Source organism: Dendronephthya gigantea, unplaced genomic scaffold, assembly GCF_004324835.1.
Source record: "Dendronephthya gigantea isolate DGI-Jeju-01 unplaced genomic scaffold, DenGig_1.0 000035F, whole genome shotgun sequence".
Classification (NCBI taxonomy): Eukaryota; Metazoa; Cnidaria; class Anthozoa; order Malacalcyonacea; family Nephtheidae; genus Dendronephthya; species Dendronephthya gigantea.
The window spans coordinates 664,982-685,901 of record NW_021163045.1 but is presented as its reverse complement, the minus strand read 5'-3'; the positions used below and the strand labels follow the sequence as shown (position 1 = coordinate 685,901).

The 20,920-nt window shown below is 38.2% G+C and overlaps 1 protein-coding gene across 1 annotated transcript in view; it reads right to left on the bottom strand.

Moving 5' to 3' along the window:
* LOC114525803 overlaps window positions 1-20,920 on the bottom strand; it is a 231,355-nt gene that overhangs the window by 164,815 nt on the left and 45,620 nt on the right. The window contains exons 18-26 of the mRNA XM_028547232.1: window positions 7,625-7,783; window positions 7,224-7,397; window positions 6,613-6,777; window positions 5,888-6,061; window positions 5,537-5,698; window positions 4,868-5,041; window positions 4,431-4,607; window positions 3,985-4,158; window positions 3,437-3,592 (exon numbers count right to left, since the gene is read on the bottom strand). Coding sequence (XP_028403033.1) covers window positions 3,437-3,592; window positions 3,985-4,158; window positions 4,431-4,607; window positions 4,868-5,041; window positions 5,537-5,698; window positions 5,888-6,061; window positions 6,613-6,777; window positions 7,224-7,397; window positions 7,625-7,783 — 1,515 coding nt within the window. The remainder of the gene's footprint in view (window positions 1-3,436; window positions 3,593-3,984; window positions 4,159-4,430; window positions 4,608-4,867; window positions 5,042-5,536; window positions 5,699-5,887; window positions 6,062-6,612; window positions 6,778-7,223; window positions 7,398-7,624; window positions 7,784-20,920) is intronic.

Below are 20,920 nucleotides of genomic sequence, written 5' to 3'. Positions count from 1 at the left end.
ATAAGCATAGTCCTGTTCCTGAACAAAATTTCCACCTGATTTTCTTTCAATTGTGAGAATTCGACCGTAGCGGATTTCTTTGACCAATCACAATTGATAAGAAATAAAAAGAAAAATTTCGCTTGATCGAAAAATTCTGCCTAGTGGAGAACTGCCTTCTTTACCTGACGTTCCCGTAATTCGATAAAGTATCAATCGAATATACCTGGAACCACGTCTGTAAACTGTAATAACTACCACTTTATTCACGCTCGCGAGATCAAAACCTTGCACTCAGACCTTGTAACCGCGCGGGTGGCCCTTACCTGCACGATGTAAATGTGATGCCTGGAGGATATGCCTCGTACACAGAATTTATCTAGAAAAGAATGAATGTGATATTTATTATGCTAACACCACGTTAAAGAAGACTGTCCAGGATGGTTGGAGGCAAGCAACCTAAAAATGATTTGGGCTTCGTTGATTGAACACAACAATATGGTGGTCGCGGTGCGTCAGCAGATGATGACGTAAAGTTTTAAGACTTCTGAAAATCCTGCTTAACTATGGTGGATTTTGCACACTCACCATTCCCTTCACAGAGTTTTGGAATGAGGTCACATCACTGTTATATTCAGTCATCGTTACGCTGTCGAACGTCACGTCCAACAGTATGTTAGCAGCTAAAAGGGCGAAATAACGCAGATGTTTGCGTTTAGTGGGTGAAAACGGCTGAAATGGTGGGTTTGAAAGCGTTGAAGGGAAGGGTTGTGGGGTAATTACCAGGGGCGCAAAGTAAAAAGGAGCTGAAGAAAAACATAATGCTTTGGCTTGCGTTTAGTTGATCCCCTTGAAGTACTAGAGGGGGGGAGGGTGGTAGAAAAAGAGGCTGCTTTAAAAAATTGAGAACTACTTTTTTAGCTAATATCTTATTTGGAAAAATTCTTTGTCTTTGAACCGAAGATCGACAAAAGACAAATTTGTTTAGGAAAGGATGTTCATATAATTATTCTGACGTTATCCTGTGAAATTCAAAAGAATATTTAGTAAGGTTTGCACGCTTAAGGAAGTAATAGGAGACACACGACTCTAAAAAAGACGTTTCTAATAAGGTTTTAAATTTTATACTCATAGCGGCTTTGTATTTGAAAACCTCATTCCAGAACGCAGTCTAATAATACACTGACTTACGCGAACAAGGTGACGTGTTGCAATCATTGGCCTCATAGGAAGGACCAGTGCAGTTCTTTCCACCATACATCGGAGTTGGGTTGGTACACGAACGTTTCCTATCCGAGGTACCAGTTCCACAAGGTTTGTTACAGAACATCCAGGGACCCCAGTCAGTGTAGCCTCCGTCAACTACGAGAAATATAAGCATTACATGATGACCAGGCCGCTGATATATACTGAAGAATAACGTATGGCCTCTGGAAATACTTCCCGATAAGGACCTCCGATTTGGTGAATAGCGTAGAGATGTAATAATAAATAATAAAAATGCCACTTACTAGGACAATGATGTGTGTTGCAGTAGTTTAAGTCATGGCCCGGTCCTTCACAGGGTGAACCACCATGAGCTGGACTTGGATTGTTACATGATCTGCCTCGCACTCGAGTTCCGTTTCCACATTCCTTTGTACAAGTTGTCCAAGATGACCACTCACTATAGTTTCCATGAACTAAAAAAATTCACAATTACTATTTACAACGACTTCGTTGGGCCATCTGCAATATTAACAAAATGAATTTATTAACAAAGCTAATCTTAATCTCGTAATGACTATACAGTAAATGTTTTTCTGTATGAAGCCCAGTGAGGAAGGTTTGTCTATATAGGGGACAGTGATGTCTATATAGGGGACAGTGATGTCTATATAGGGGACAGTGATGTCTATATAAGGGACAGTGATGTCTATATAGGGGACAGTGATGTCTATATAGGAGACAGTGAGGAAAGTTTGTCTATATAGGGTACAATAAAAACCTGTTTATATAGGGACAGAGGGGAAGGTTTGCCCACATACAAGAGCCCCAATTTGCATGACAAACATTTACATTAATTCATTTATTTGGGGGAAGGTTTTTAAAAAGTCCTTAAAACTTTACGCGAAGAAAATTTTAACAGGTTTTGCAACTTGGGTCTCTCTTAGTTTTGAGATATTTTCAGAAATCGTTTAAAGGAGGGGAACGTCTTCATATGAAGATAAATAACGGGATTGAATTAGCTGCGTGATTATAGTGGAAATCTTCCAATCTTACCTGGACAAATATGCTTATTGCACTCGTATAATTGTTCTCCCTTTCCTTCGCATCCTGCGGCCCCAGGGGCCGGGGGTGGGCTATTACATAACCTATAGCGGATCTCATGACCTCCACCACACGCTTTTGTACAGGGGTTCCACCAAGTCCAATCTGACCACTCAGCCGGAGGAGGCTCTGATAAAAAAACAATTTGACAATGAACATGTGCTATTTGGGTGCTCGGGGTGCCGTACAGGGCCGACGGAGCGTGTTACAATATGGACTAAATTATAAAGGGATAAATTATACATAAGCCTAGTTTTCATTTAGTTGTAAATGTCGTGAATAAGTCATTTTCCGCGATGAGAAAAAGTCCATTCTTCTTTTTTTGTATTCAAATCGGTCGCTGTTGACTCCACGGATGGTAGAGGTACATTGGTACGGCATGGTTCAGGCTGCCAAAACAAATGCCGTCCACGAATGAAATGGGCACTAGTATCCATTTTAGTCGTGCCTTGCTAATAAATTGACTGTAGTGTAAACGGTTTTAAATGGAACCATGTATTACTGTTTAGTAGTGTTATTTTGATAAATAATTAAAATTTGGCATAAATTAGTATTATTATTATTGAAGGCCAGAATCAAGGAGGAATACCTGGACATTTGACGTAATCGTATTCATTGCAAGGCATCACTTCGGTATCATGACCTATGCAATATTTTCCACCATTTCTCTGAACTGGATTGTTACAAACTCTGGTTCTAACTTCTTCCTGGTGCCCGCATGTTTTACTGCACGGAGACCAATCAGTCCACATGGACCAACCTCCGTTTACTACAAAATGGGAAAATGTATTGTATGGAGACAACTTCCTAATGAGACCACGCGAACGTGGTGCGAGATTTATTCAACTGGACCGGCTTTTGGTGAAACGTTTTAAAGAACTTGCAAAATGACTGTTAAATTGGCGACGTTTTCAATGAAAAATACAAACTTTTCGCTTCAGCCAATAGCGAGGTCACTAATTACCAGTCCTAACTCCATTAAGTTTTGCACATGCGCAAAACAAACTGTGTTCATTGAACGTCCAAGACATAGATATTGGACAACTGAATTAGTATGATGATCTATATATATACATTCTAATGTTTAAGGTCAAGTATTTCATCTCAAGTCAGAAAGATAATAGGAATGGATGCACAACATTTTTACCTGGGCAAAGTTGTGTTTCACAGCTCATCGTGACGTTAGTAAGACTCTGACAGGAATCTTTCTCCTCCTGGGTACATTCTCGTGTTTTGTACATCACACCTTCACACCCAGACGAGCAAGCACCCCAGCTTGCCCAGGTGGAGAAATTCACATCGTCTAAGAAGAAACATTGACAGGACTTAATAAGGTGTATACAGTGCTTATTCTTCAATGATCGTCGCATGTGGCGAAATGTGATTAATAAGTATAATTATTCTATACCACTTGTCAAAGTTTGGTATTCGTGGCATTTTATTGGTCGAAAGCGAATCACGTGCGAGTCTCGGGTCCACAAAAAACATAAGGTTTTTGAGATTAAAACATTCGAGATTAATAGTGCCAGTCGTGGGAAACTTTGTTAAAAAACGGACGATTTGACTTGAGGTGTAGGTGAGGAAGATAGAGTAGGCGGGGAAGCAGGTGTAGGTGGGGAAGGTGGAGGAAGGAGGTAATGCAATGAAATACAAATCTAGTTTCCCCGACGGTCTAATAAATGAAAGCCTCCTTACCTGGGCAATCAGATGCATTTTCACATTCTCTCATCTCATAGAGTGGTCCCAGGCAATCGCTCCCACCAAACAATGGCGGCGGATGCGTACAGTTGCGATAACGTGAACGTGTTCCAAATCCACACGAAGTCGTACAGGCTGACCAATCTGTCCACGGAGTGAAGTTTCCGTTTACTGCAAAGAAGGATATCGGCATTAGGAGTTGTACTTTTACGGAAAAAGAAAGTTAAATTACACCTCTACTGTCAGTATTTATTGTTGCATATCCATTTTAGCTATAGTCTTGAAGTAGAGATTCTTTTAAACTTAATTTCACAGTAAAACAAAAACATGAAGAGCAGTGGGAAAATATTTTTTTATTCATCAAAAGGAAGAACTATTACAGCCAATTGAGAACATGCACTACAGGCTTGAAGTGTAAGGTTAAAGAATACAAAATTTCGTACCTTTGCATGGTTCGTTATAACACTTCATGCTTTGTTCTGTTGGAGCGGTGCAGTATGGTTCTTCCTGTGGTGGATAAGTTGGAACAATGGTGCAAAAACGGGTTCTGTTCCGTCTTCCTTCGCCACACTCGACACTACATGATCCCCAGTTACCCCACTGCGAAAACTCGTTGTCACCTGCAAGAGAAACGTTCTTTGATGACAAACGATTCAAAGGGTAACCCCAAAGGAATGGTTGCCAAATTTCAAAAATGTACTAACTTCCCTTGAATAACTAGGGACTGCTAACGTGATCCCGCTTAGCCGAGATTGAACGAAGCAATGTTTTTGTGGTATTGAAATGAGATGCAGCATATTCAGATAGAGCTAAGTGTAATCATTTCGCCAATATAGCATGCATATGCTTGTTTGTGCAAGACATATTTTGCGCAACAAACCTTGACAAGCTACCGGCTGAACACAATCGGAATAGTCACGTGAATTTTCAAAGCAGTTGAGGCCTCCATAAGACGGCGCAGGATTTGTACATTTACGAGATCGCTCCTTCACTCCAGAACCACAGGACGCACTGCAGAGACCCCAGTTCGACCACGACGCCCAATTTCCATGCACTATAAGGAGAAGTCAAGATTTGTAGCTTAATTCAACTATGTTTTCAAACGGACTTATAGTCAGGAAATTCGTCATAACTTAATAAGGTTAATACTTCGTTATGAGGTTAATAAAGGATTTCTTATTTGGCTTTGTTAGATTGCAATTTGTTTAGACTTACGTCACAAACAATATGTTTTGTACGAATAATGCAATAGTTTGCGAGAATACACTCAGACAGCAGACCGAACGCTAATTTTGGATACGAGACAAGTTTGGTCTTGTTAAGGAGGACCTGAGGTTTTTGTATGTACAGATTTGCAAAACGTCCTCTAACAGTTCACAAATGGCCCACGGATACAAGGAAGTGATGTCATTATGTCTTCAGCCCTAGTCCACAAGGGCAAATCAATCACAATCTTAATATCATCAATTAGTGTCTTGACTGACTATTGTTTGATAGATATACATGACTTTGAACATGTATAAAATTAAAGGATTTGCTGTAGGCCTACCTGGACATGCCCCTTTGTCGCACGGTTTACTTTGACTGGATTCTGCAGTACATTGGCTGGGATCCGAACCATCTTTACATTTTCTTGTTCTAATATGCACACCTTTACCACAAGTTTGAGTACATAGTGTCCACTGTGACCATTCAACGTAACCTGCTTCACCTGAGGAAAAAATGTGAAAATTACTTCACAAATTCTTTAGGCTCATATAGAGAAGAGAAAGGATTCGATTTTACCCCAACGCATGCCTAGAACCGCTTCTCCCCCCCCCTACGTTATTCATTATCAAGTATTGTACTGTATAATGTAGACCATGTAACAATATCCTACTGTGTTAATCCTACAACACACCTGCACAGGGGCTGCTATGCACACAATCCTTGAAATCTAAGCTTGGTCCAGAGCAGCCAGCGCCGCTATAATCCGTTTCTGGGTTAGTACAGGTTCTCGAACGATTTTGAAGACCAGAACCACAGAATCCACTACAAGACGACCATGACAACCACTCTGTATAATTACCATCAACTAAAAACAATAGGTCACCGGTAAATTTTATAGCTACCAAATGGACTGGTAGCTTTTAACCTCGTACTGGCAAGTAAATATAAACTTTAGAACAGTAGAAATGAACTTATAGCTTTTACCAGAAAAGATGAGTTCAATTCGGTTTGAAAAGTTCGGTCTGGTCCTCTGATCTTATAGAAGGTTAATTGCCTTGAGATTAATTCAAAATTTATGTTCTGTTTAAAGCTAGCAAGTGCCGAACTTAGGCATCAAACCGTCGATACACATGCACGAGTGACCAATTGAAAGGCTGCAAAACAACGCGAATTAGGCCTTCAAAATAGCCAACAAGTTAGCAAAATTGTCGGTCAGGCCTGAGGCCTAGCATGTTGTTCAAAACTGCAATTTTATTTTATGCAATAACCATTCATAAAAACATAAACAGAAACAACAGCTTAAAATTATCACATTTTGCGACCCAGCTTGGCGATAATCGGGCTTTTAGACAACCGGTCCAGATTTTTACTTTGTAAGGAAATTTACTTTGTAGGGAAATTTCATTGATATCTTACCAGGACATGGTCCGGCATAGCAAGTGATATTCTGAAAAGATGTTCCATTGCAAGTAACCTCGCCGTTGGTTTTGTCTGTGCACACTCGCCTGCGAACACTCTCACCAAGTGAACATTGAGAGTCACATAAAGACCACTGGGACCAGATTGTAAACCCAGCTTCGTCTAAAATGACAACAAAAGTAAACAATGTTGCAACATTGAGGTAAACAAAACCAACGACTTTACATTACAAGTGGTTTCCCTCATTACACTCCACTTCGCTTTGGGGACGAATACAGCTAAGCGGGTCTAAAATTTCAGATCAGTGGTTTAAACAAGTTAAACAATACCAAAACCACCAAAACTACACAGGTCTGCACTAACAGGAGTCACCACCATATTACCCGTGGCTCAATAGATTAGAATTTTGAATATGCATGGAACGGGAAACCCCGTTTACACTACACTCAATTCTATCGGTACGACCCCGCTAAAATTTGTATGTGCCATTTACTAGCGTCCAGGCTACCAATTCAAAGGCCTAGCACAAATGAAATTGGTACGGGTACAAATTTTAGCCGTGCCGATAAACTGAGTGTAGTGCAAACGGGGCTTAAATATGTACATACGTGGGCAAGAGTTTGGCATTGAGCAAAATCGTTCTTCCTCGCTCAAACCTAAGCAATCATTTCCTCCATGAGCCGGCTCGGGATTGGTACATTCTCGTGTACGAAGAATTTGGCCTGAGCCACAAGCTACTGAACATCGCGACCACTCGGTCCATTCTGTGAAGTTTCCATCGGCTGAAAAAAAATCTCTGTGAGACTGTGGCAACTGCGAGTCAGTGAATTAAGCGATAAATAGTCAGCTTTTGCCTGCGGATGGTGTTTTGCGGGTACGCCGAAACTAGGTAAGATTTTGATTTTTCACTACATAAATAATTGACATAATTGTATAGTAACCTGGCTGCTCTCCATACAAATATTCTGCAAATGGAAATGACGAAGAGAAAACGTTCGTGGTAGTTTACCTGGGCAAGAAGGCAACAAACATTCCAGAGTTTCCGAAGCAGGACCAGTGCAGCCGCTACCACTTTTATCAAGACAATGACGTGTCTTCGACTTGGTCCCAGGACCACAGGTAACACTGCAGGGTGTCCAGCTTGACCAATCCGTGTAGCTATCATCACCTAAACAGTAATTGTTAGGAAGTAAATAATTGTTAGGATGCAACTGTTAGGAAGGATCAGGGGCATAAAGGTGGAGGAGGGTGGATGGAGAGGGGTGCCGCCCTATAATTTCTCAAGGTGAAATTATAAATAATAAATTATAAATTTATAAATTATAAATTAGAAAAAAATTATGCCTCTCAAACAAACCTTGACATCCTATGATTTCACAATCTTGAATCAATTTTCTTTCCCCAACGCAATCTTTTCCTCCATGTTTTGACTTCGGATTATCACAAAAACGCCTTTTTCTCTTCACGCCAGTACCACAGGTTTTGGAACACGCACTCCACTCTTTCCAGTCTGAAAATCCTCCGTTAACTATGAGGGAACAAAGAGCACTGTTATTGCTATGGTTATTGCTAATTTTGTTGCTATTCATGACTGTCGTTTTGATTGTTATTTCTGTTGTTGTTTTGTAATTATAGTTGCTTTGGTTGCTTTTGGCTGTGAATAATGTTGTTGTTGTTGTTGTTGTTGTGATTTTTGTCAATTATTGTTGTCCTGGTTATTAGTTATTATATACCTGGGCAATACGCATCATTGCAATCAGCAGTTTGATCTGTGTCTCCTTTGCAGAAGGAGTCTCCAGGATCGGCCATTGAACATTTTCTAGACCGTGTCTTTTTCCCAGGTCCACAGGTCGTGCTACAAGAGCCCCAAGCAGACCATTCCCCAAAACCAATTTCATCTGAAACGTAGTAAAATGCTTATGCCACTGTGCACAACCATAACACTAAACATGCAACGATCTTCCACCATCGAGAGCGAATAACAGCAGGGGAAAAACAAAGACAACATTTAAAACTTCAAGTCCTAAATTGCAACAGTAAGTATTTTCGGTATGTTTATTCAGTTCATGTTCTCAAAATTTTTTGTCCGATTGTATCTTGTTCTATTGAAGTAGTAAGGGAGTTCCCGTGCATCAATTGAAACTTTTCCCTAAAGTTTTGCAGCAGGGAGAAATGTTGAGAGAAATATTCTCGATAATTTGACAAATTCTTGTATCGAAAAGGGGGTGATTATAAGCATTGAAATCTTCTAACAAAATGCCCAAATTGCGTTCGCTATGTTTGTTTACTTTCTACTTGCTAACCTGCACACATTTCAGCGAAAACACATTGCTTTGTCTCTTTTAAAGGATCCTCGCAATCTTTTCCACCATGGGCTGGTGCTGGATTGCTGCACTCTCGGCGGCGTACCAATTCCCCTGTACCACACGTAGCCGAACAAGCTGACCAATTTCCCCATTCCGTATACCCCCCGTCCACTAAAATAATAAAAAGTTTAATTTACTATATTTACCTAATTAATTAACATTTGAGAAAGTCTAGCCTTATGGAACTGTGTGAAATGGTAAATCATGTACCCTAGTACCGGAAGTTTATCAAAATTCATGCACTCTGATTGGGTTAATGAAAAAGTAAACAAACTTGCTGATTGGTTAAAAAAATTCCCCTCTTTTTGACCAAAGGGCAACTTGCAATTTCACTAACGCATGTATTCTAAAAGTTGACTCACACTTATCGAGTGGGAGATTTTCAATATTTTACCTCAGCTAAATCTTTCTATTGTTTAATAAAGGACTTACCTATCTCATGAGTAAAGAATAACACATTTTTTTTAATACAGGCGTATGTTCGGGTGAAAATTTCCACACCGAATAGAAATTGTCAGTAGCTTCAGCTTTATATACGGTAGCGTAGCCAGCGCGATAATTAAGAGGCCAATATTCATATATTCACGTCACGCGGGATTAAATATATGAATATAGCCCCCCAATTATCGATGCTTGCTACGCTACTGAAATAACTTCACAACTCTCTAAATAAGCTTTATTTCAGTTTCAAATTTATGTCAGAGCTATAGTTCTTATAACTAAACCTAATGAAAAAACTCGGTTTGGTAAGAATTAAAATACATTATCCATTAATTTACCCAGCAAATATCTACATAATATGAACGAGTTTTGTGATTGGCTTTTTCTAACAATAGTGAACAGTGTTTATGATTCGTTCTTTTAGAAATCAATTTCTATAGTTCATTGTGTTTCATTGTTATTATCAACCAATAGTAAAGCTTGTTCATAAAGGCACGTACCGACCCCAATTTACCTGGGCATTTGGGAACTGCGCATGCCTTGGACTGGACGCTCTTTGCCGTACACCCTAGACTTTTATCATCACAAGCTCGGCTCCGTGTTTGGTATGCAGTACCACACGTGTTGTTGCAATCTAACCACGCAGCCCAATTGCCGAACCCGGCCTCACCTATGAAAACAAGAAAATAAAAATTCCCTTCAAAAAATCTGCCTCAAATCCCTAAAATCTCACTACACAAATTTGAGGCGTTCAAAAAGGCTGGTTCCATCCAAGAAAATTTTCCTCAGGGCCGGATTAAAAAGTTTCTTTTTCTATGCCGTTTGCCAACACACAAGAAAACATTTCCGGTCATTGCGGATAATCAGCTAAAGCAAAGCTTAATGATCTTTAATATTTCATTCAAATCCCGTATCCCAATCCTTCATCCTGGATTTGATTCAGTTTGGCTTAAAATTGTATTTATCGGCAAACTTAGACCTCCTTGGAATGCAAAATGACATGTATTTGTTGACGGAAATGGGATATGGATAACTTTGTTACATTGACGTTTGGTTGTGGACAACTCAGGTCTTCCTTAAAAAAAGATGGTTTGTAGGATAAAACGAATCTATGATAGAAACGGCGCCACAATCTCTTTTTTCACCGCTAAATACAAGGCAAAAAAATTAATCATGTTGTTGCATGTTGTACTGCACCCCATAAAAAAGTATTGTTAACAATGTTGTTGAACTTTGTTGAACCATTAATGTTGTTTTAACTTATTCACATGCATGGTTCAACAACCATTATTAACAATACTGATCAGTGCAGCACTACATTGTTCACTCCTGACCCAGTTTTGTAAAACGTTCATCGACATGACGATTTTTACGCGTTTATAGGAATCGTTTATATGACTGCATGGTTTGTTTGGCGTGTTTTTGATTAGAACCAACTCTTTAAAACGAAAAAATTCCTCAAATTTACCTGCGCACAATATTCCTGCTTCACAATCAGCAATTTCTTTGTCTAAACCGACGCAATCATCGCCACCATTTGCTGGCTGGGGATTTGAACAATTCCTGGTTCGTTGATGATTTCCTGAGCCGCACGTGACTGAACAATCTCCCCAGGAGCTCCAGGTTGTCCAATTGCCATTCACTGAACATCGTCAGAAATGAAAGTGAACGGAGAAAAAAGAGGACGAAATTAAAATGAACGAAAATCAAAGTGAATGGAATGAAAACGAAGGCAATGAAACTGAATGCAAATAAAATGGACGAGATTGAAGGTTAATGGAATAAAAACTGGAATGGAATGAAAGTGAACGGAAATAAAAATGAACGGAATGAAAGTGATCGGAATAAAACTTAATGGAATAAAAGCTGACGGAGTGATTGTGAACGCAATGAAAGTGAACAGGAATAAAATTGAACGAAAATGAAAGTAAACGGACATAATAAAGTGGATGAATAAAGTTAAGTGAAGTAAAAGGAATTCAATTAATGTAAATGAAAATGGAAGTAAACGATATTAATCTAAATGTACAAAATTTGGAAAACGCACTATTCAAACGTACCGGGTGTTACTGTTGGAGCCACGGTGGTTGATGCAGGAGGGGCAATTGTACCTGGCCCTGATGGGGCGGTGGTTTTTAGTGTAGAAACGAACGTTGGTGAAGGTTGCGGCAAAATTGTCGGATTCAATGAACCCGTGGGAGGACTTTCGCCAGCACTTCGGGTAGCAGTTGGGCGGATTGAGGCACTTGAAGATTTCTCTAACAAATTGAAAAAATCTTCATCAAGAACGCTAATATTACGATGATATTTTCCGTTCTATAGAGCGGTTTATTACGGTTAAAATTGCTTGATTCGACCCAAGTTGGGGGTGGGGGTAGGCGACTTCCCCTCAGCACCCTGTCTTTCTTCGGATTTTGAATACATCAAAAGTTTAAGGTATTTTAAATGCTAATGATAATGCCAAGGTTTTAAATGCTAATAAATTCAAAATTTTTCAATCACAAAATGTATTGCAAAGGTATTGCAAAATGCCTTAAACGTTTGATATATTCAAAATCCGCAACCATGGTATAGGCACTTTAAAACAGTTCAGAAGCAGGGTAGTTGCGATTAGTAGTTATAAGTAGGTTTTCACGGAACCTTACACACTTTACACACCTTTGCAAGTGCCAGAAGAATGCATTTCAAAGCCTTCTTTACATTTGCAAGTCCAGGATGTCGATTTATTACAGTAGCCGGTTTCTTCATCACAATCTTTACACATATCTATTTCAAAACAAAAATACACCTATTAGGAGCCAAACAGTTAAATAAGCTGTCACTCGAAATAACAACAATTTAGAATCAATGAAGTTACAATTAGTATAAGTAGGTTTTCACGGAACTTTACACACTACCTTTGCAAGTGCCAGAAGCAATATTGAAGCCTTCTTTACATTTGCAAGTCCAGGATGTCGATTTATTACAGTAGCCGGTTTCATTACCACAATCTTTACACAGATCTGTTTTAAAACAACAATAAATATATTGTTAAAAATAACTGTTGCGTTTACTTTTCAACATAATTATTGCATTTTTTGCATGAAACAAACAGTTCTGTGACCTTTCACCCTAAATTGAAACAATTTCGAGCAAATGAAGTTAGAATTAGGTGGAAATCACGGAACTTTACACAGTACCTTTGCAAGTGCCAGAATCCATATTAAAGCCTTCTTTACATTTGCAAGCCCAGGATGTCGATTTATTACAGTAGCTGGTTTCTTTATCACAATCTTTACACATATCTGTTTTAAAAAAACAATAAACTTAAAACTTAAGTAAATCAGTCAACTCAATTTCATATGGTACTTGAGATAAATGATTAAAGATATAAGTTTTCCTGTAATAAGCACAGTTGTCACTAACGAACATAACATAAACTAGCAGTTCCAAACCTACAGAAGTTATAATTAGTATCAGTAGGTTTTCAATGAACTTTACACACTACCTTTGCAAGTGCCAGACTCCTTTTTAAAGCCTTCTTTACATTGGCAAGCCCAGGATGTCGATTCATTGCAGTAGCTGGAGCTTTTATTACAATGTTCACATGGATCTATTTCAAGACAAGAGTAAATCTACTATTAATACTAACAAAAGAATGGCTATTTGATGCATGTGCTCTTTCCAAAAGAACCAAAGCCGCTACTGTTATACAAATAAAAGCTCTTGGTATATACTAGAAAAAATGTGAGTGTGAGTAATCTCAGAGGTTAAGAGAGGGTGAAAAAATTTTATTTTAAAAGCTCGGAATACTTCTGTGTGTGTGTTAACTTTTAACCGCCATCTATTTCGAAGTCGCAAATTGCATTTTGTTTTTTTCCCAGTTTTGGTTTAAAATTAGTATACTGGGGTCGGTTGTATCAAGCCCGTTTAGCTTAAACGGTGGATAAGTTCAAAATAGAAAGCATGTTTATCGTTTTAATCAACAAGCAAACTAAATGTTTTTAACCTTAATACAAAGATACTGTTTACAACTAAATATTCAGTGCATAATATTCAAATTCACTCAGTCAAGAGGGATCTAAGAGCGTTATTTAATTTTGACTTATCCACCGTTTAAGCTAAACGCGCTTGATACAACCGGCCCCAGCATCTAAAGGACGAAGGTTCTAAATTTAAATTCTGTAAACTTATTGCTTGATTGAAAAAACCAGTTAAATTCTTTTGTTTTCACGGTTGACGATCGCGTCGACAAAAACACTAAGAAGAGGCCCGCGCTAATACTCGATTTGGCTTTAAAAATGGCGGAAATGGCGGCAAGTTTTAGTCCAAAGGCGTGCAATAGGGGAGGGGCAATCGATAGAATTTGCAATCGCAAATTTCAATAGAATTGTATCAAAATTCGGGAAAATTCAGGCATTCTGATTTGCTTGAAAAATGTACACAAACTTGCGGATTATTTGAAAACGAAATTCCTTTTGTTATGCAAGTCGTGAAGCACATACCACAGGGACAGCCAAAGAAATCAAGTCGCATACAGATGTGATTTTCCCATTCTTCTGGAATAAACCTCAACATCTTCGTAATGATTGATTTTTCAAACAAGTGGACTTGTGGTGTGTCCGTGTCATAATTCCCAGAGAGAGGCTTGAAAGACAAAGCAATTTCATGCTAAAGGCTTTTTCAAATATTGTGATAGTGCATTCAGGGATTATATTAAAGAGAAAAATATAGCAGATATATATGAAAGCTTAAAGGCGTAGTGACCAACAACGAAATAAACAAATCGAAATTTGGACAACAAACAAAGCAAATTAACAAACATGCATGTTTGTATGCATGCAAGTAAAAGACAAAGCAAACACAAGTAAACAAAATAAATACACCAAAAAACAACAAAAATTAAACAAACAAATAAGGATCAAACAAACAAACAAACAAACAAACAAGAATAAAAAAAATACACAAGCTAACAGACAAACAAACAAACAAACAAACAAGAATCAAACAAATACACAAACTAACAGACAAGCAAACAAACAAACAAACAAACAAGAATCAAACAAATGAACAAGAAAAAAAACAAAAAAGAATAAAACAAACAAACAAAGAAACAGACAACCTTCAACTGGTTGTTGTTTATACTTACTCTATTTTCTTGCTTAATGTTCACCTGCTCCCAATTTTTGCCATCTAAACTGCGATTCAGATGGAATGATTTCACCCAAGCATGGTAGAGTTTTCCTTCAGCAGAAGGTGATCCTTTGGTTGCAAGAATATTGATGCTGTAAAAATCAGGCAGCTTAATTTGAAAATATTCGCCAGTCATGTTGCTATAACCACTACACCAGCCTGAGCTATTCCATCTAGCTTCGCGTGGCCTGAAACTCAGCATATACGTCGTCGCCGTAAGTCTTTTATTTGGCATCACCGTAGTATTTGCCAAAACAAAATGAGTCATAGTTTCTAGAAATAAAACAACAGCGTATAAGCGAGGTAAGCTGTATTGGAGAGATTTCTGTCTGTGTCAGATGTTTCTGTCTGTATTAGAATTTCTGTCTGTATTAGAGAGGCTAAAAGCACATTTGAATAACTATCGGCCAAAATTTCATGCTATAAGCCGCTGAAAGTTGCATCTTTGTCAAAAACTTCGAACAAATAGTGATAACATATTCGCTCACCTTCAGTTATACCAAATGATTGCAATCCCGTTGGCAGACAACCAGATATCTCTATCGCTACAAAAAGGGCAAAATATTTCTCTATTATACGTCGTGCAATTTTTGCTGGATAGAATACATAAACTTATCATTTCATATCACCCTTTTCTAAAACGGTTTGGTAATGTCAAAAAGATACTGGCGAGCGAACGGGTAGGAGTTAGTGCCTGCAAGGGACGGAAGGTCCGCCCGCTACCAATTTAACAAGGTTCAAATTTGACTACCTACTAAAGCTTGATGCGTGTATCTGCCAATTAGAATGTCCATTCAATTTCCAGTAGTGGACAAATCTCGTGATTTTCGACCGGCAATTTTATATAAACTCACGATTATTTGCCTATTTCCAGCCATTAAGACTCATAAAACGATCTCGTCAGCAATTTAAGCTAAATAACTCTTCTTACTTCCTAAGCAATGATTAAATCGTTGGACTCAATATTCAATGTATTATAACAGGTTAAAGTGAGGACTTCGTTTGTTTTGAGGCACGCATGACAGGGTGAGTAAAAAAAACTGACACCTTTGAAAGTCAAATTCGCTGCGAACTTATGGCTGGAATTTGACAACTCCCGTGTGTACAATCAACAGGACGTGGTTAACTAATGCAAAAGTGTTTAAACAAATTGAACTAATTCAACGTGGCGCGTGTGCTAGAAAAACGATTTGACAAAGCTTTACAAAGATTTACAGAGCTTAGAATGCATTTTAATTCCAAAAGGGAACAAACTTTATGTTTTAGGTCAATTAATGGGTTCACATATTTGATATGCTTCGTATACCCATGAGATATTTTGTCCACTTCTGTCACATTAAAGCGGCTAATTTGAATTTCAAAGGTCAGTTGTTTTTTTACTCACCCTGTACAGGGTGAGTAAAAAAAACCTGACACCATTGAAATTCAAATTAGCTGTGAACTTATGGCTGGAATATGACAATTCCCATGTACAATCAACAAAAACGATTTGATAAAACTGTTCTTTTGTATGTATAGAGCTTAGAATGCATTTTAACTCCCAATGGGAACAAGCTTTATGTTTTACGTTAATTAATATGATATGCTTTGTACAGGGTGTATAAAAAAAAACGCAATATTCATGAATATCCTCTTTGTTCTACAACACAAAAGACGTTTGGCCCCTGGAATGCGAGAAAGCTTGTAATCATATTCTAGCGGCACAATCGTCGGTAAACAAAGTCGGGTGCGTAAACCAACGAGCTGAATTGAAAGTATTTAACGAGTAAAATTTTATTTACAATTTATTTTACAAGGTCGACAGTTAGCATTCAAGTTATGCACGACAATAAAAACTCGTTGTTCGGTTGTTAGCTGCACCATTATTAGTTTAGCTGATTTGACTATTAGCAGTTGAACTGTACGATTAGAAGCCATTTCAAAATCCCAGAGGCATAAAATCTATTGATCTTATGAACGATATGAATTTTAGAATATTAAGTGGTTGCGTTTTTTTTGAGACACCCTGTATACCTATGAAATATTTTAAGCAACTTCTGTCACATTATAGCCGCTATCCGGCTAATTTGAATTTCAAAGGTGTCCGTTTTTTTGACTCACCCTGTATAATGGTATGTTTACAAAAGCGAATTACGTAATTACGTGCATAAATTTTGTTTTTATCGCTAAGATAAATGGATGGACTTAATCGCAAGTCGTCCATTGAACTGAGATTTTAATTCACTGTCGAGAGGTAAACTGATTTCCCTGGGTAGAGTATATTAAATATAGCAACGCTTTCGCAAAAGTTAGCGTTGAATTAAGTGAAAATAAGCACTAATTATTGCTTTCATCGGTATGTTTTCGGCTTTTGTAACAGATAATAATACATGCACTATATCTTTACTTGGTAAATTGTATTTTAGTTCATGGAGCTCCAGTTTACTGTTTACTTAGCGGCCTCAATATAAAATGAATGTAACTCAAAAACAAACTCTACTACTCACCATGCTGACAATACTGGCCTTCAAATCCCCAAGGACAGTGGCAAAGAAAGCCATGTACATCACTTCCTTGGCAAGTTCCTCCGTTCTTGCAAGGTTTACTTTCCGCACAGTAATCTGAAAAAAAAATAATATCTTTATTCCTTGCCTGACTGCCTGCCAACCAGCTGATATGAGATCATGACGTCATCGAAGCTCGACAAAACTGAGCTATTATGCGCCTGGAGTCGTTTTTTCTACTAAATGATATAAAAAGCGCAAAATGAAAATTTTAATTTAAAAATGATTGTAAAGCAAACACTGCATAAATAATGGCATTATTCAATGCCGAAGACATATGAAAAAAAGTAAATTATAGCTCAGCTTTGCCGAGGATCTGGCTTCTGATTTGTTGATTTCTGCATTTAGATTAGCTGGAGATTATACACTGTTTAAGGGCGGTTTTTACGAAAAAGACCCACCAGAAAGCTACTTTCCAGTAGATAGTGCTATCCAGCTTCCGTACAACCGGTCCCAGGAGCCAGTTGTATCAAGCCAGTTTAACTTAAACGGAGGTTAAGTTCAAAATAGAAAACAAATCTATTCCTTTATTCAACAAGCACACTAAATGTTTTCAACCTTAAAACAAAGATACTGTTTACAAATACATATTCAGTGGCATAAAATTCAAGTTGACTCATTCAAGAGAGATGTAAGAGTGTTATTCAATTTTGACTTATCCACCGTTTAAGCTAAACGGGCTTGATACAGCCAATCCGAAGATACTAGTAATATTCTCAACCGTTGTAGGGAAGTCTGAAAAGCCTTTCTTAATGTTGTGACGTTCCTTAAAATCTCCGCAAGTAGCTGAACAGCGTCTGAATTCAGAGCATGCATCACTATAAGCTTTCTCATATCTACTAAAAGAAGGATATCGTAAATCTGTCGTAAAAAATATAGCAAATCAACGCATTTCATCACAGCACAAATCTCCGGTTACCACTGTACAAATCGTATTTATCACTGCACAAAATCTCTTTCATCGCTATATACGCAAGTTTTTTATCATTGCACAGATCTTTTTTTACTGTAAAAAATCTCTTTTATCACCGCACAAAATCTCTTTCATCACCACATCACTACATTCTCATCACGGGAAAACTTTACGTTCTTACCGTAAGGACAAACTTTGATGTCGACGCGAGCACATTTGCCATATTTCTGATCAGACTGAAAGTAACGAAACAGCAATTTAACCGCAGACGCTGCACGACGTTCGAAGTAATGGTAGATCGCATCTCCAGGTTTATATGGGCCACGTAATTCCTGAAAATACGAATCGAATTAGAGTTAATCAGAAGCTAAAATCTATAACTTAAAACTCGAAAGTTTGAAATTTTGAGAAAAACAAACGCAAGTGATCACGTATAATATAGAAAAGGATATTCAGTGATAAATTATTCAGTGTGATTTTCGCCGAGCCTGGGGCGAATAATTATTAATTAATAATACAATACTTTATCTAAACTGATTTAACGTGTCTCAAAAACTGAAGACTGATTTAACGTGTCTTTGAAAACTAAGTTATATTCAATTTACTGCTCATCTGGCTGGAGTTGCTATGATTTGGTAGCCCAAATTCTATATTTTTGCTTTTATCTATTTTACTATTGTCTGCTATTATTGAACCTTTTTCGAAAACAGCGAATTGCGTATTTACCAGACTTTTGCAACTCTGGAGTTCACGCGGGATCTCAAAGAGTGATAAAGTGTGAAAGGCCCCTTGATGATGCCTAAAGAAATGAAAATAAAAACTTACGCGATTCCAATTGATTAGAATTTCCTCCCAATGACCAGTTCCCAGGCGGGTTGAGGCTTGGACGACCTTGGAATATGACATGATGGAGATATTTGAGGCTGTTCCAAAACCGAAACCATAAACACTCATTATGGTAGCGAATTTTATTTCTAGCCAAGGGTCGCCTCCTTTTTTTGAACACCATGCTCCGACATCACTCAGTGAATAGTTCTTGAAGTCATCTTCAAAGTCTGAAGGGACAACTTCGTGAGGAATCTCCGTCCACGTTATGTTGCATGCTGTATAAAGACATAAATAATCGCGGGATATAAGACGCCTTTACTATGACATTTAAGGAATTTTTAAGACAGATTTCCAACGATAAAATTAACGTATACAGTACAATCAATCATACAATCGATATTTACGTATTTATATTGTTTTCAAATGACAACCTTTATCACGTTGGTCATATTCGGCAAATTTTCTCCCGGTAAAGAGGGCTCAGTTTTCCAGCGGTCTTCGCATAAAAAATTAAAAGCTTTTCGTTTTACGCTCTGCTCTCAATTTTGTGTAAGTTGTCCGCTGACAACATGAGCCCGCACGAGTGGGAGAAACTTAGCTAAGTTGGACCAGCGTGTATTCCAACAACGGCTGTTAAATCTGCCTGGGGCTGGTATTAGTTTGGTTACCCGAATTCGTATTTTTCCGCTATCGATTTTAACCATCCATAGCGAGAATAGCGTTCTCAGTTTCGCATTAAACCTCTCTCGGATATAGCAAAATTTCCCCCTGTATATGGTACCCGCATATACCCACAGATTATACGCAACTCTGCCCTAAATGAACAAGTATGTATCCAAAGATTTGTGAGAAGATTGATCACAACAAAAACGAACAGATCTTACCGAAATTTTCACAGTGAACACCGCTGAATCCATTGTTACAACCGCAAGTGTATCCGCCGTCATTTTTTTTATTACACGTTCCCCCATGATGACACGGATTTGAAAGACATGGATTCGCGCGTGTATCTAAAAAAAGCGTGTTAATTGTGAATACTTATGTTCCTGATTTAGGATGAAAGCACACGAAAGCACTTCCTTCCAGTGCAGTTCACAGATCAGTGGGGCCTACAGTCGGGCGCTGACCTGTACAGCTAACTGGAATGTAACGGATTATTAAATTGAAGCGATTAGTGGGGGATATTTTATAGTGGGTTAGGACTGTTGCCCGTAAGCAAAGGCCCAAGGGCTGTATCCAAAAAAATAATTGCATCCTAAACTATTGAAAATTGCATTCTCACGGAAAAGTCGTAAACTGAATTTTACAGTAAACTAGTCTGCATTGGGCCCTGCTGTCCTCTTAATTCTGGCCCCCTGTTCACGCCTGAACCTCCGTGTGATCGGGCCTGTGTTAGAAGCCATAAAATCCAACGGAGTGTTTTAAATTGATATCCTGAGTTGTTTAAATACCGGGTATTTCTCTCCATACAGTACGGGTAACTTACCACAGGCGATTAGTTCGAATCTCATACAAGGTTTATTGTTAAAGGTCTGAGGCCTAATAACCACTTTAGTGGAATCATTCTGATGGAGTGGGATGGGGGTATCAAAAAAATGAGCCTCCATTCCATTTCGATCATAATTTCCTTTCAATACCTACACAAACACAACACAAATAGTTTTTAGGAAAAGGGCAGCGGGCTGTGCTGGGATGATTTCAACAACAGGGGCAAATCATGGATATGAAAAAACCTCGGCGACTACTCGTTAATCAAACAGTACTGATTTTATGTAACTTTCAAAGACAATTATTTATTAAGCGCAACAAAATTACATTTTAACTAGGTGCTTGACAGGTCTAAAGGCCGGTGATGATATGTGCAGGGATTAAAAAATTCTTAAAATTAGCTATGGTTTATTTACACTGGCGATTTTTGCTGCAATTTTCTTCTTCTGATAGATGTGAACGAGTTAGTTACGAATACTCTGATGTATAGAAGCTTCTATTTGAACATTAGCAACTAATTCACTCGTTCACATCTACAAAAAGAAGAAAATCGC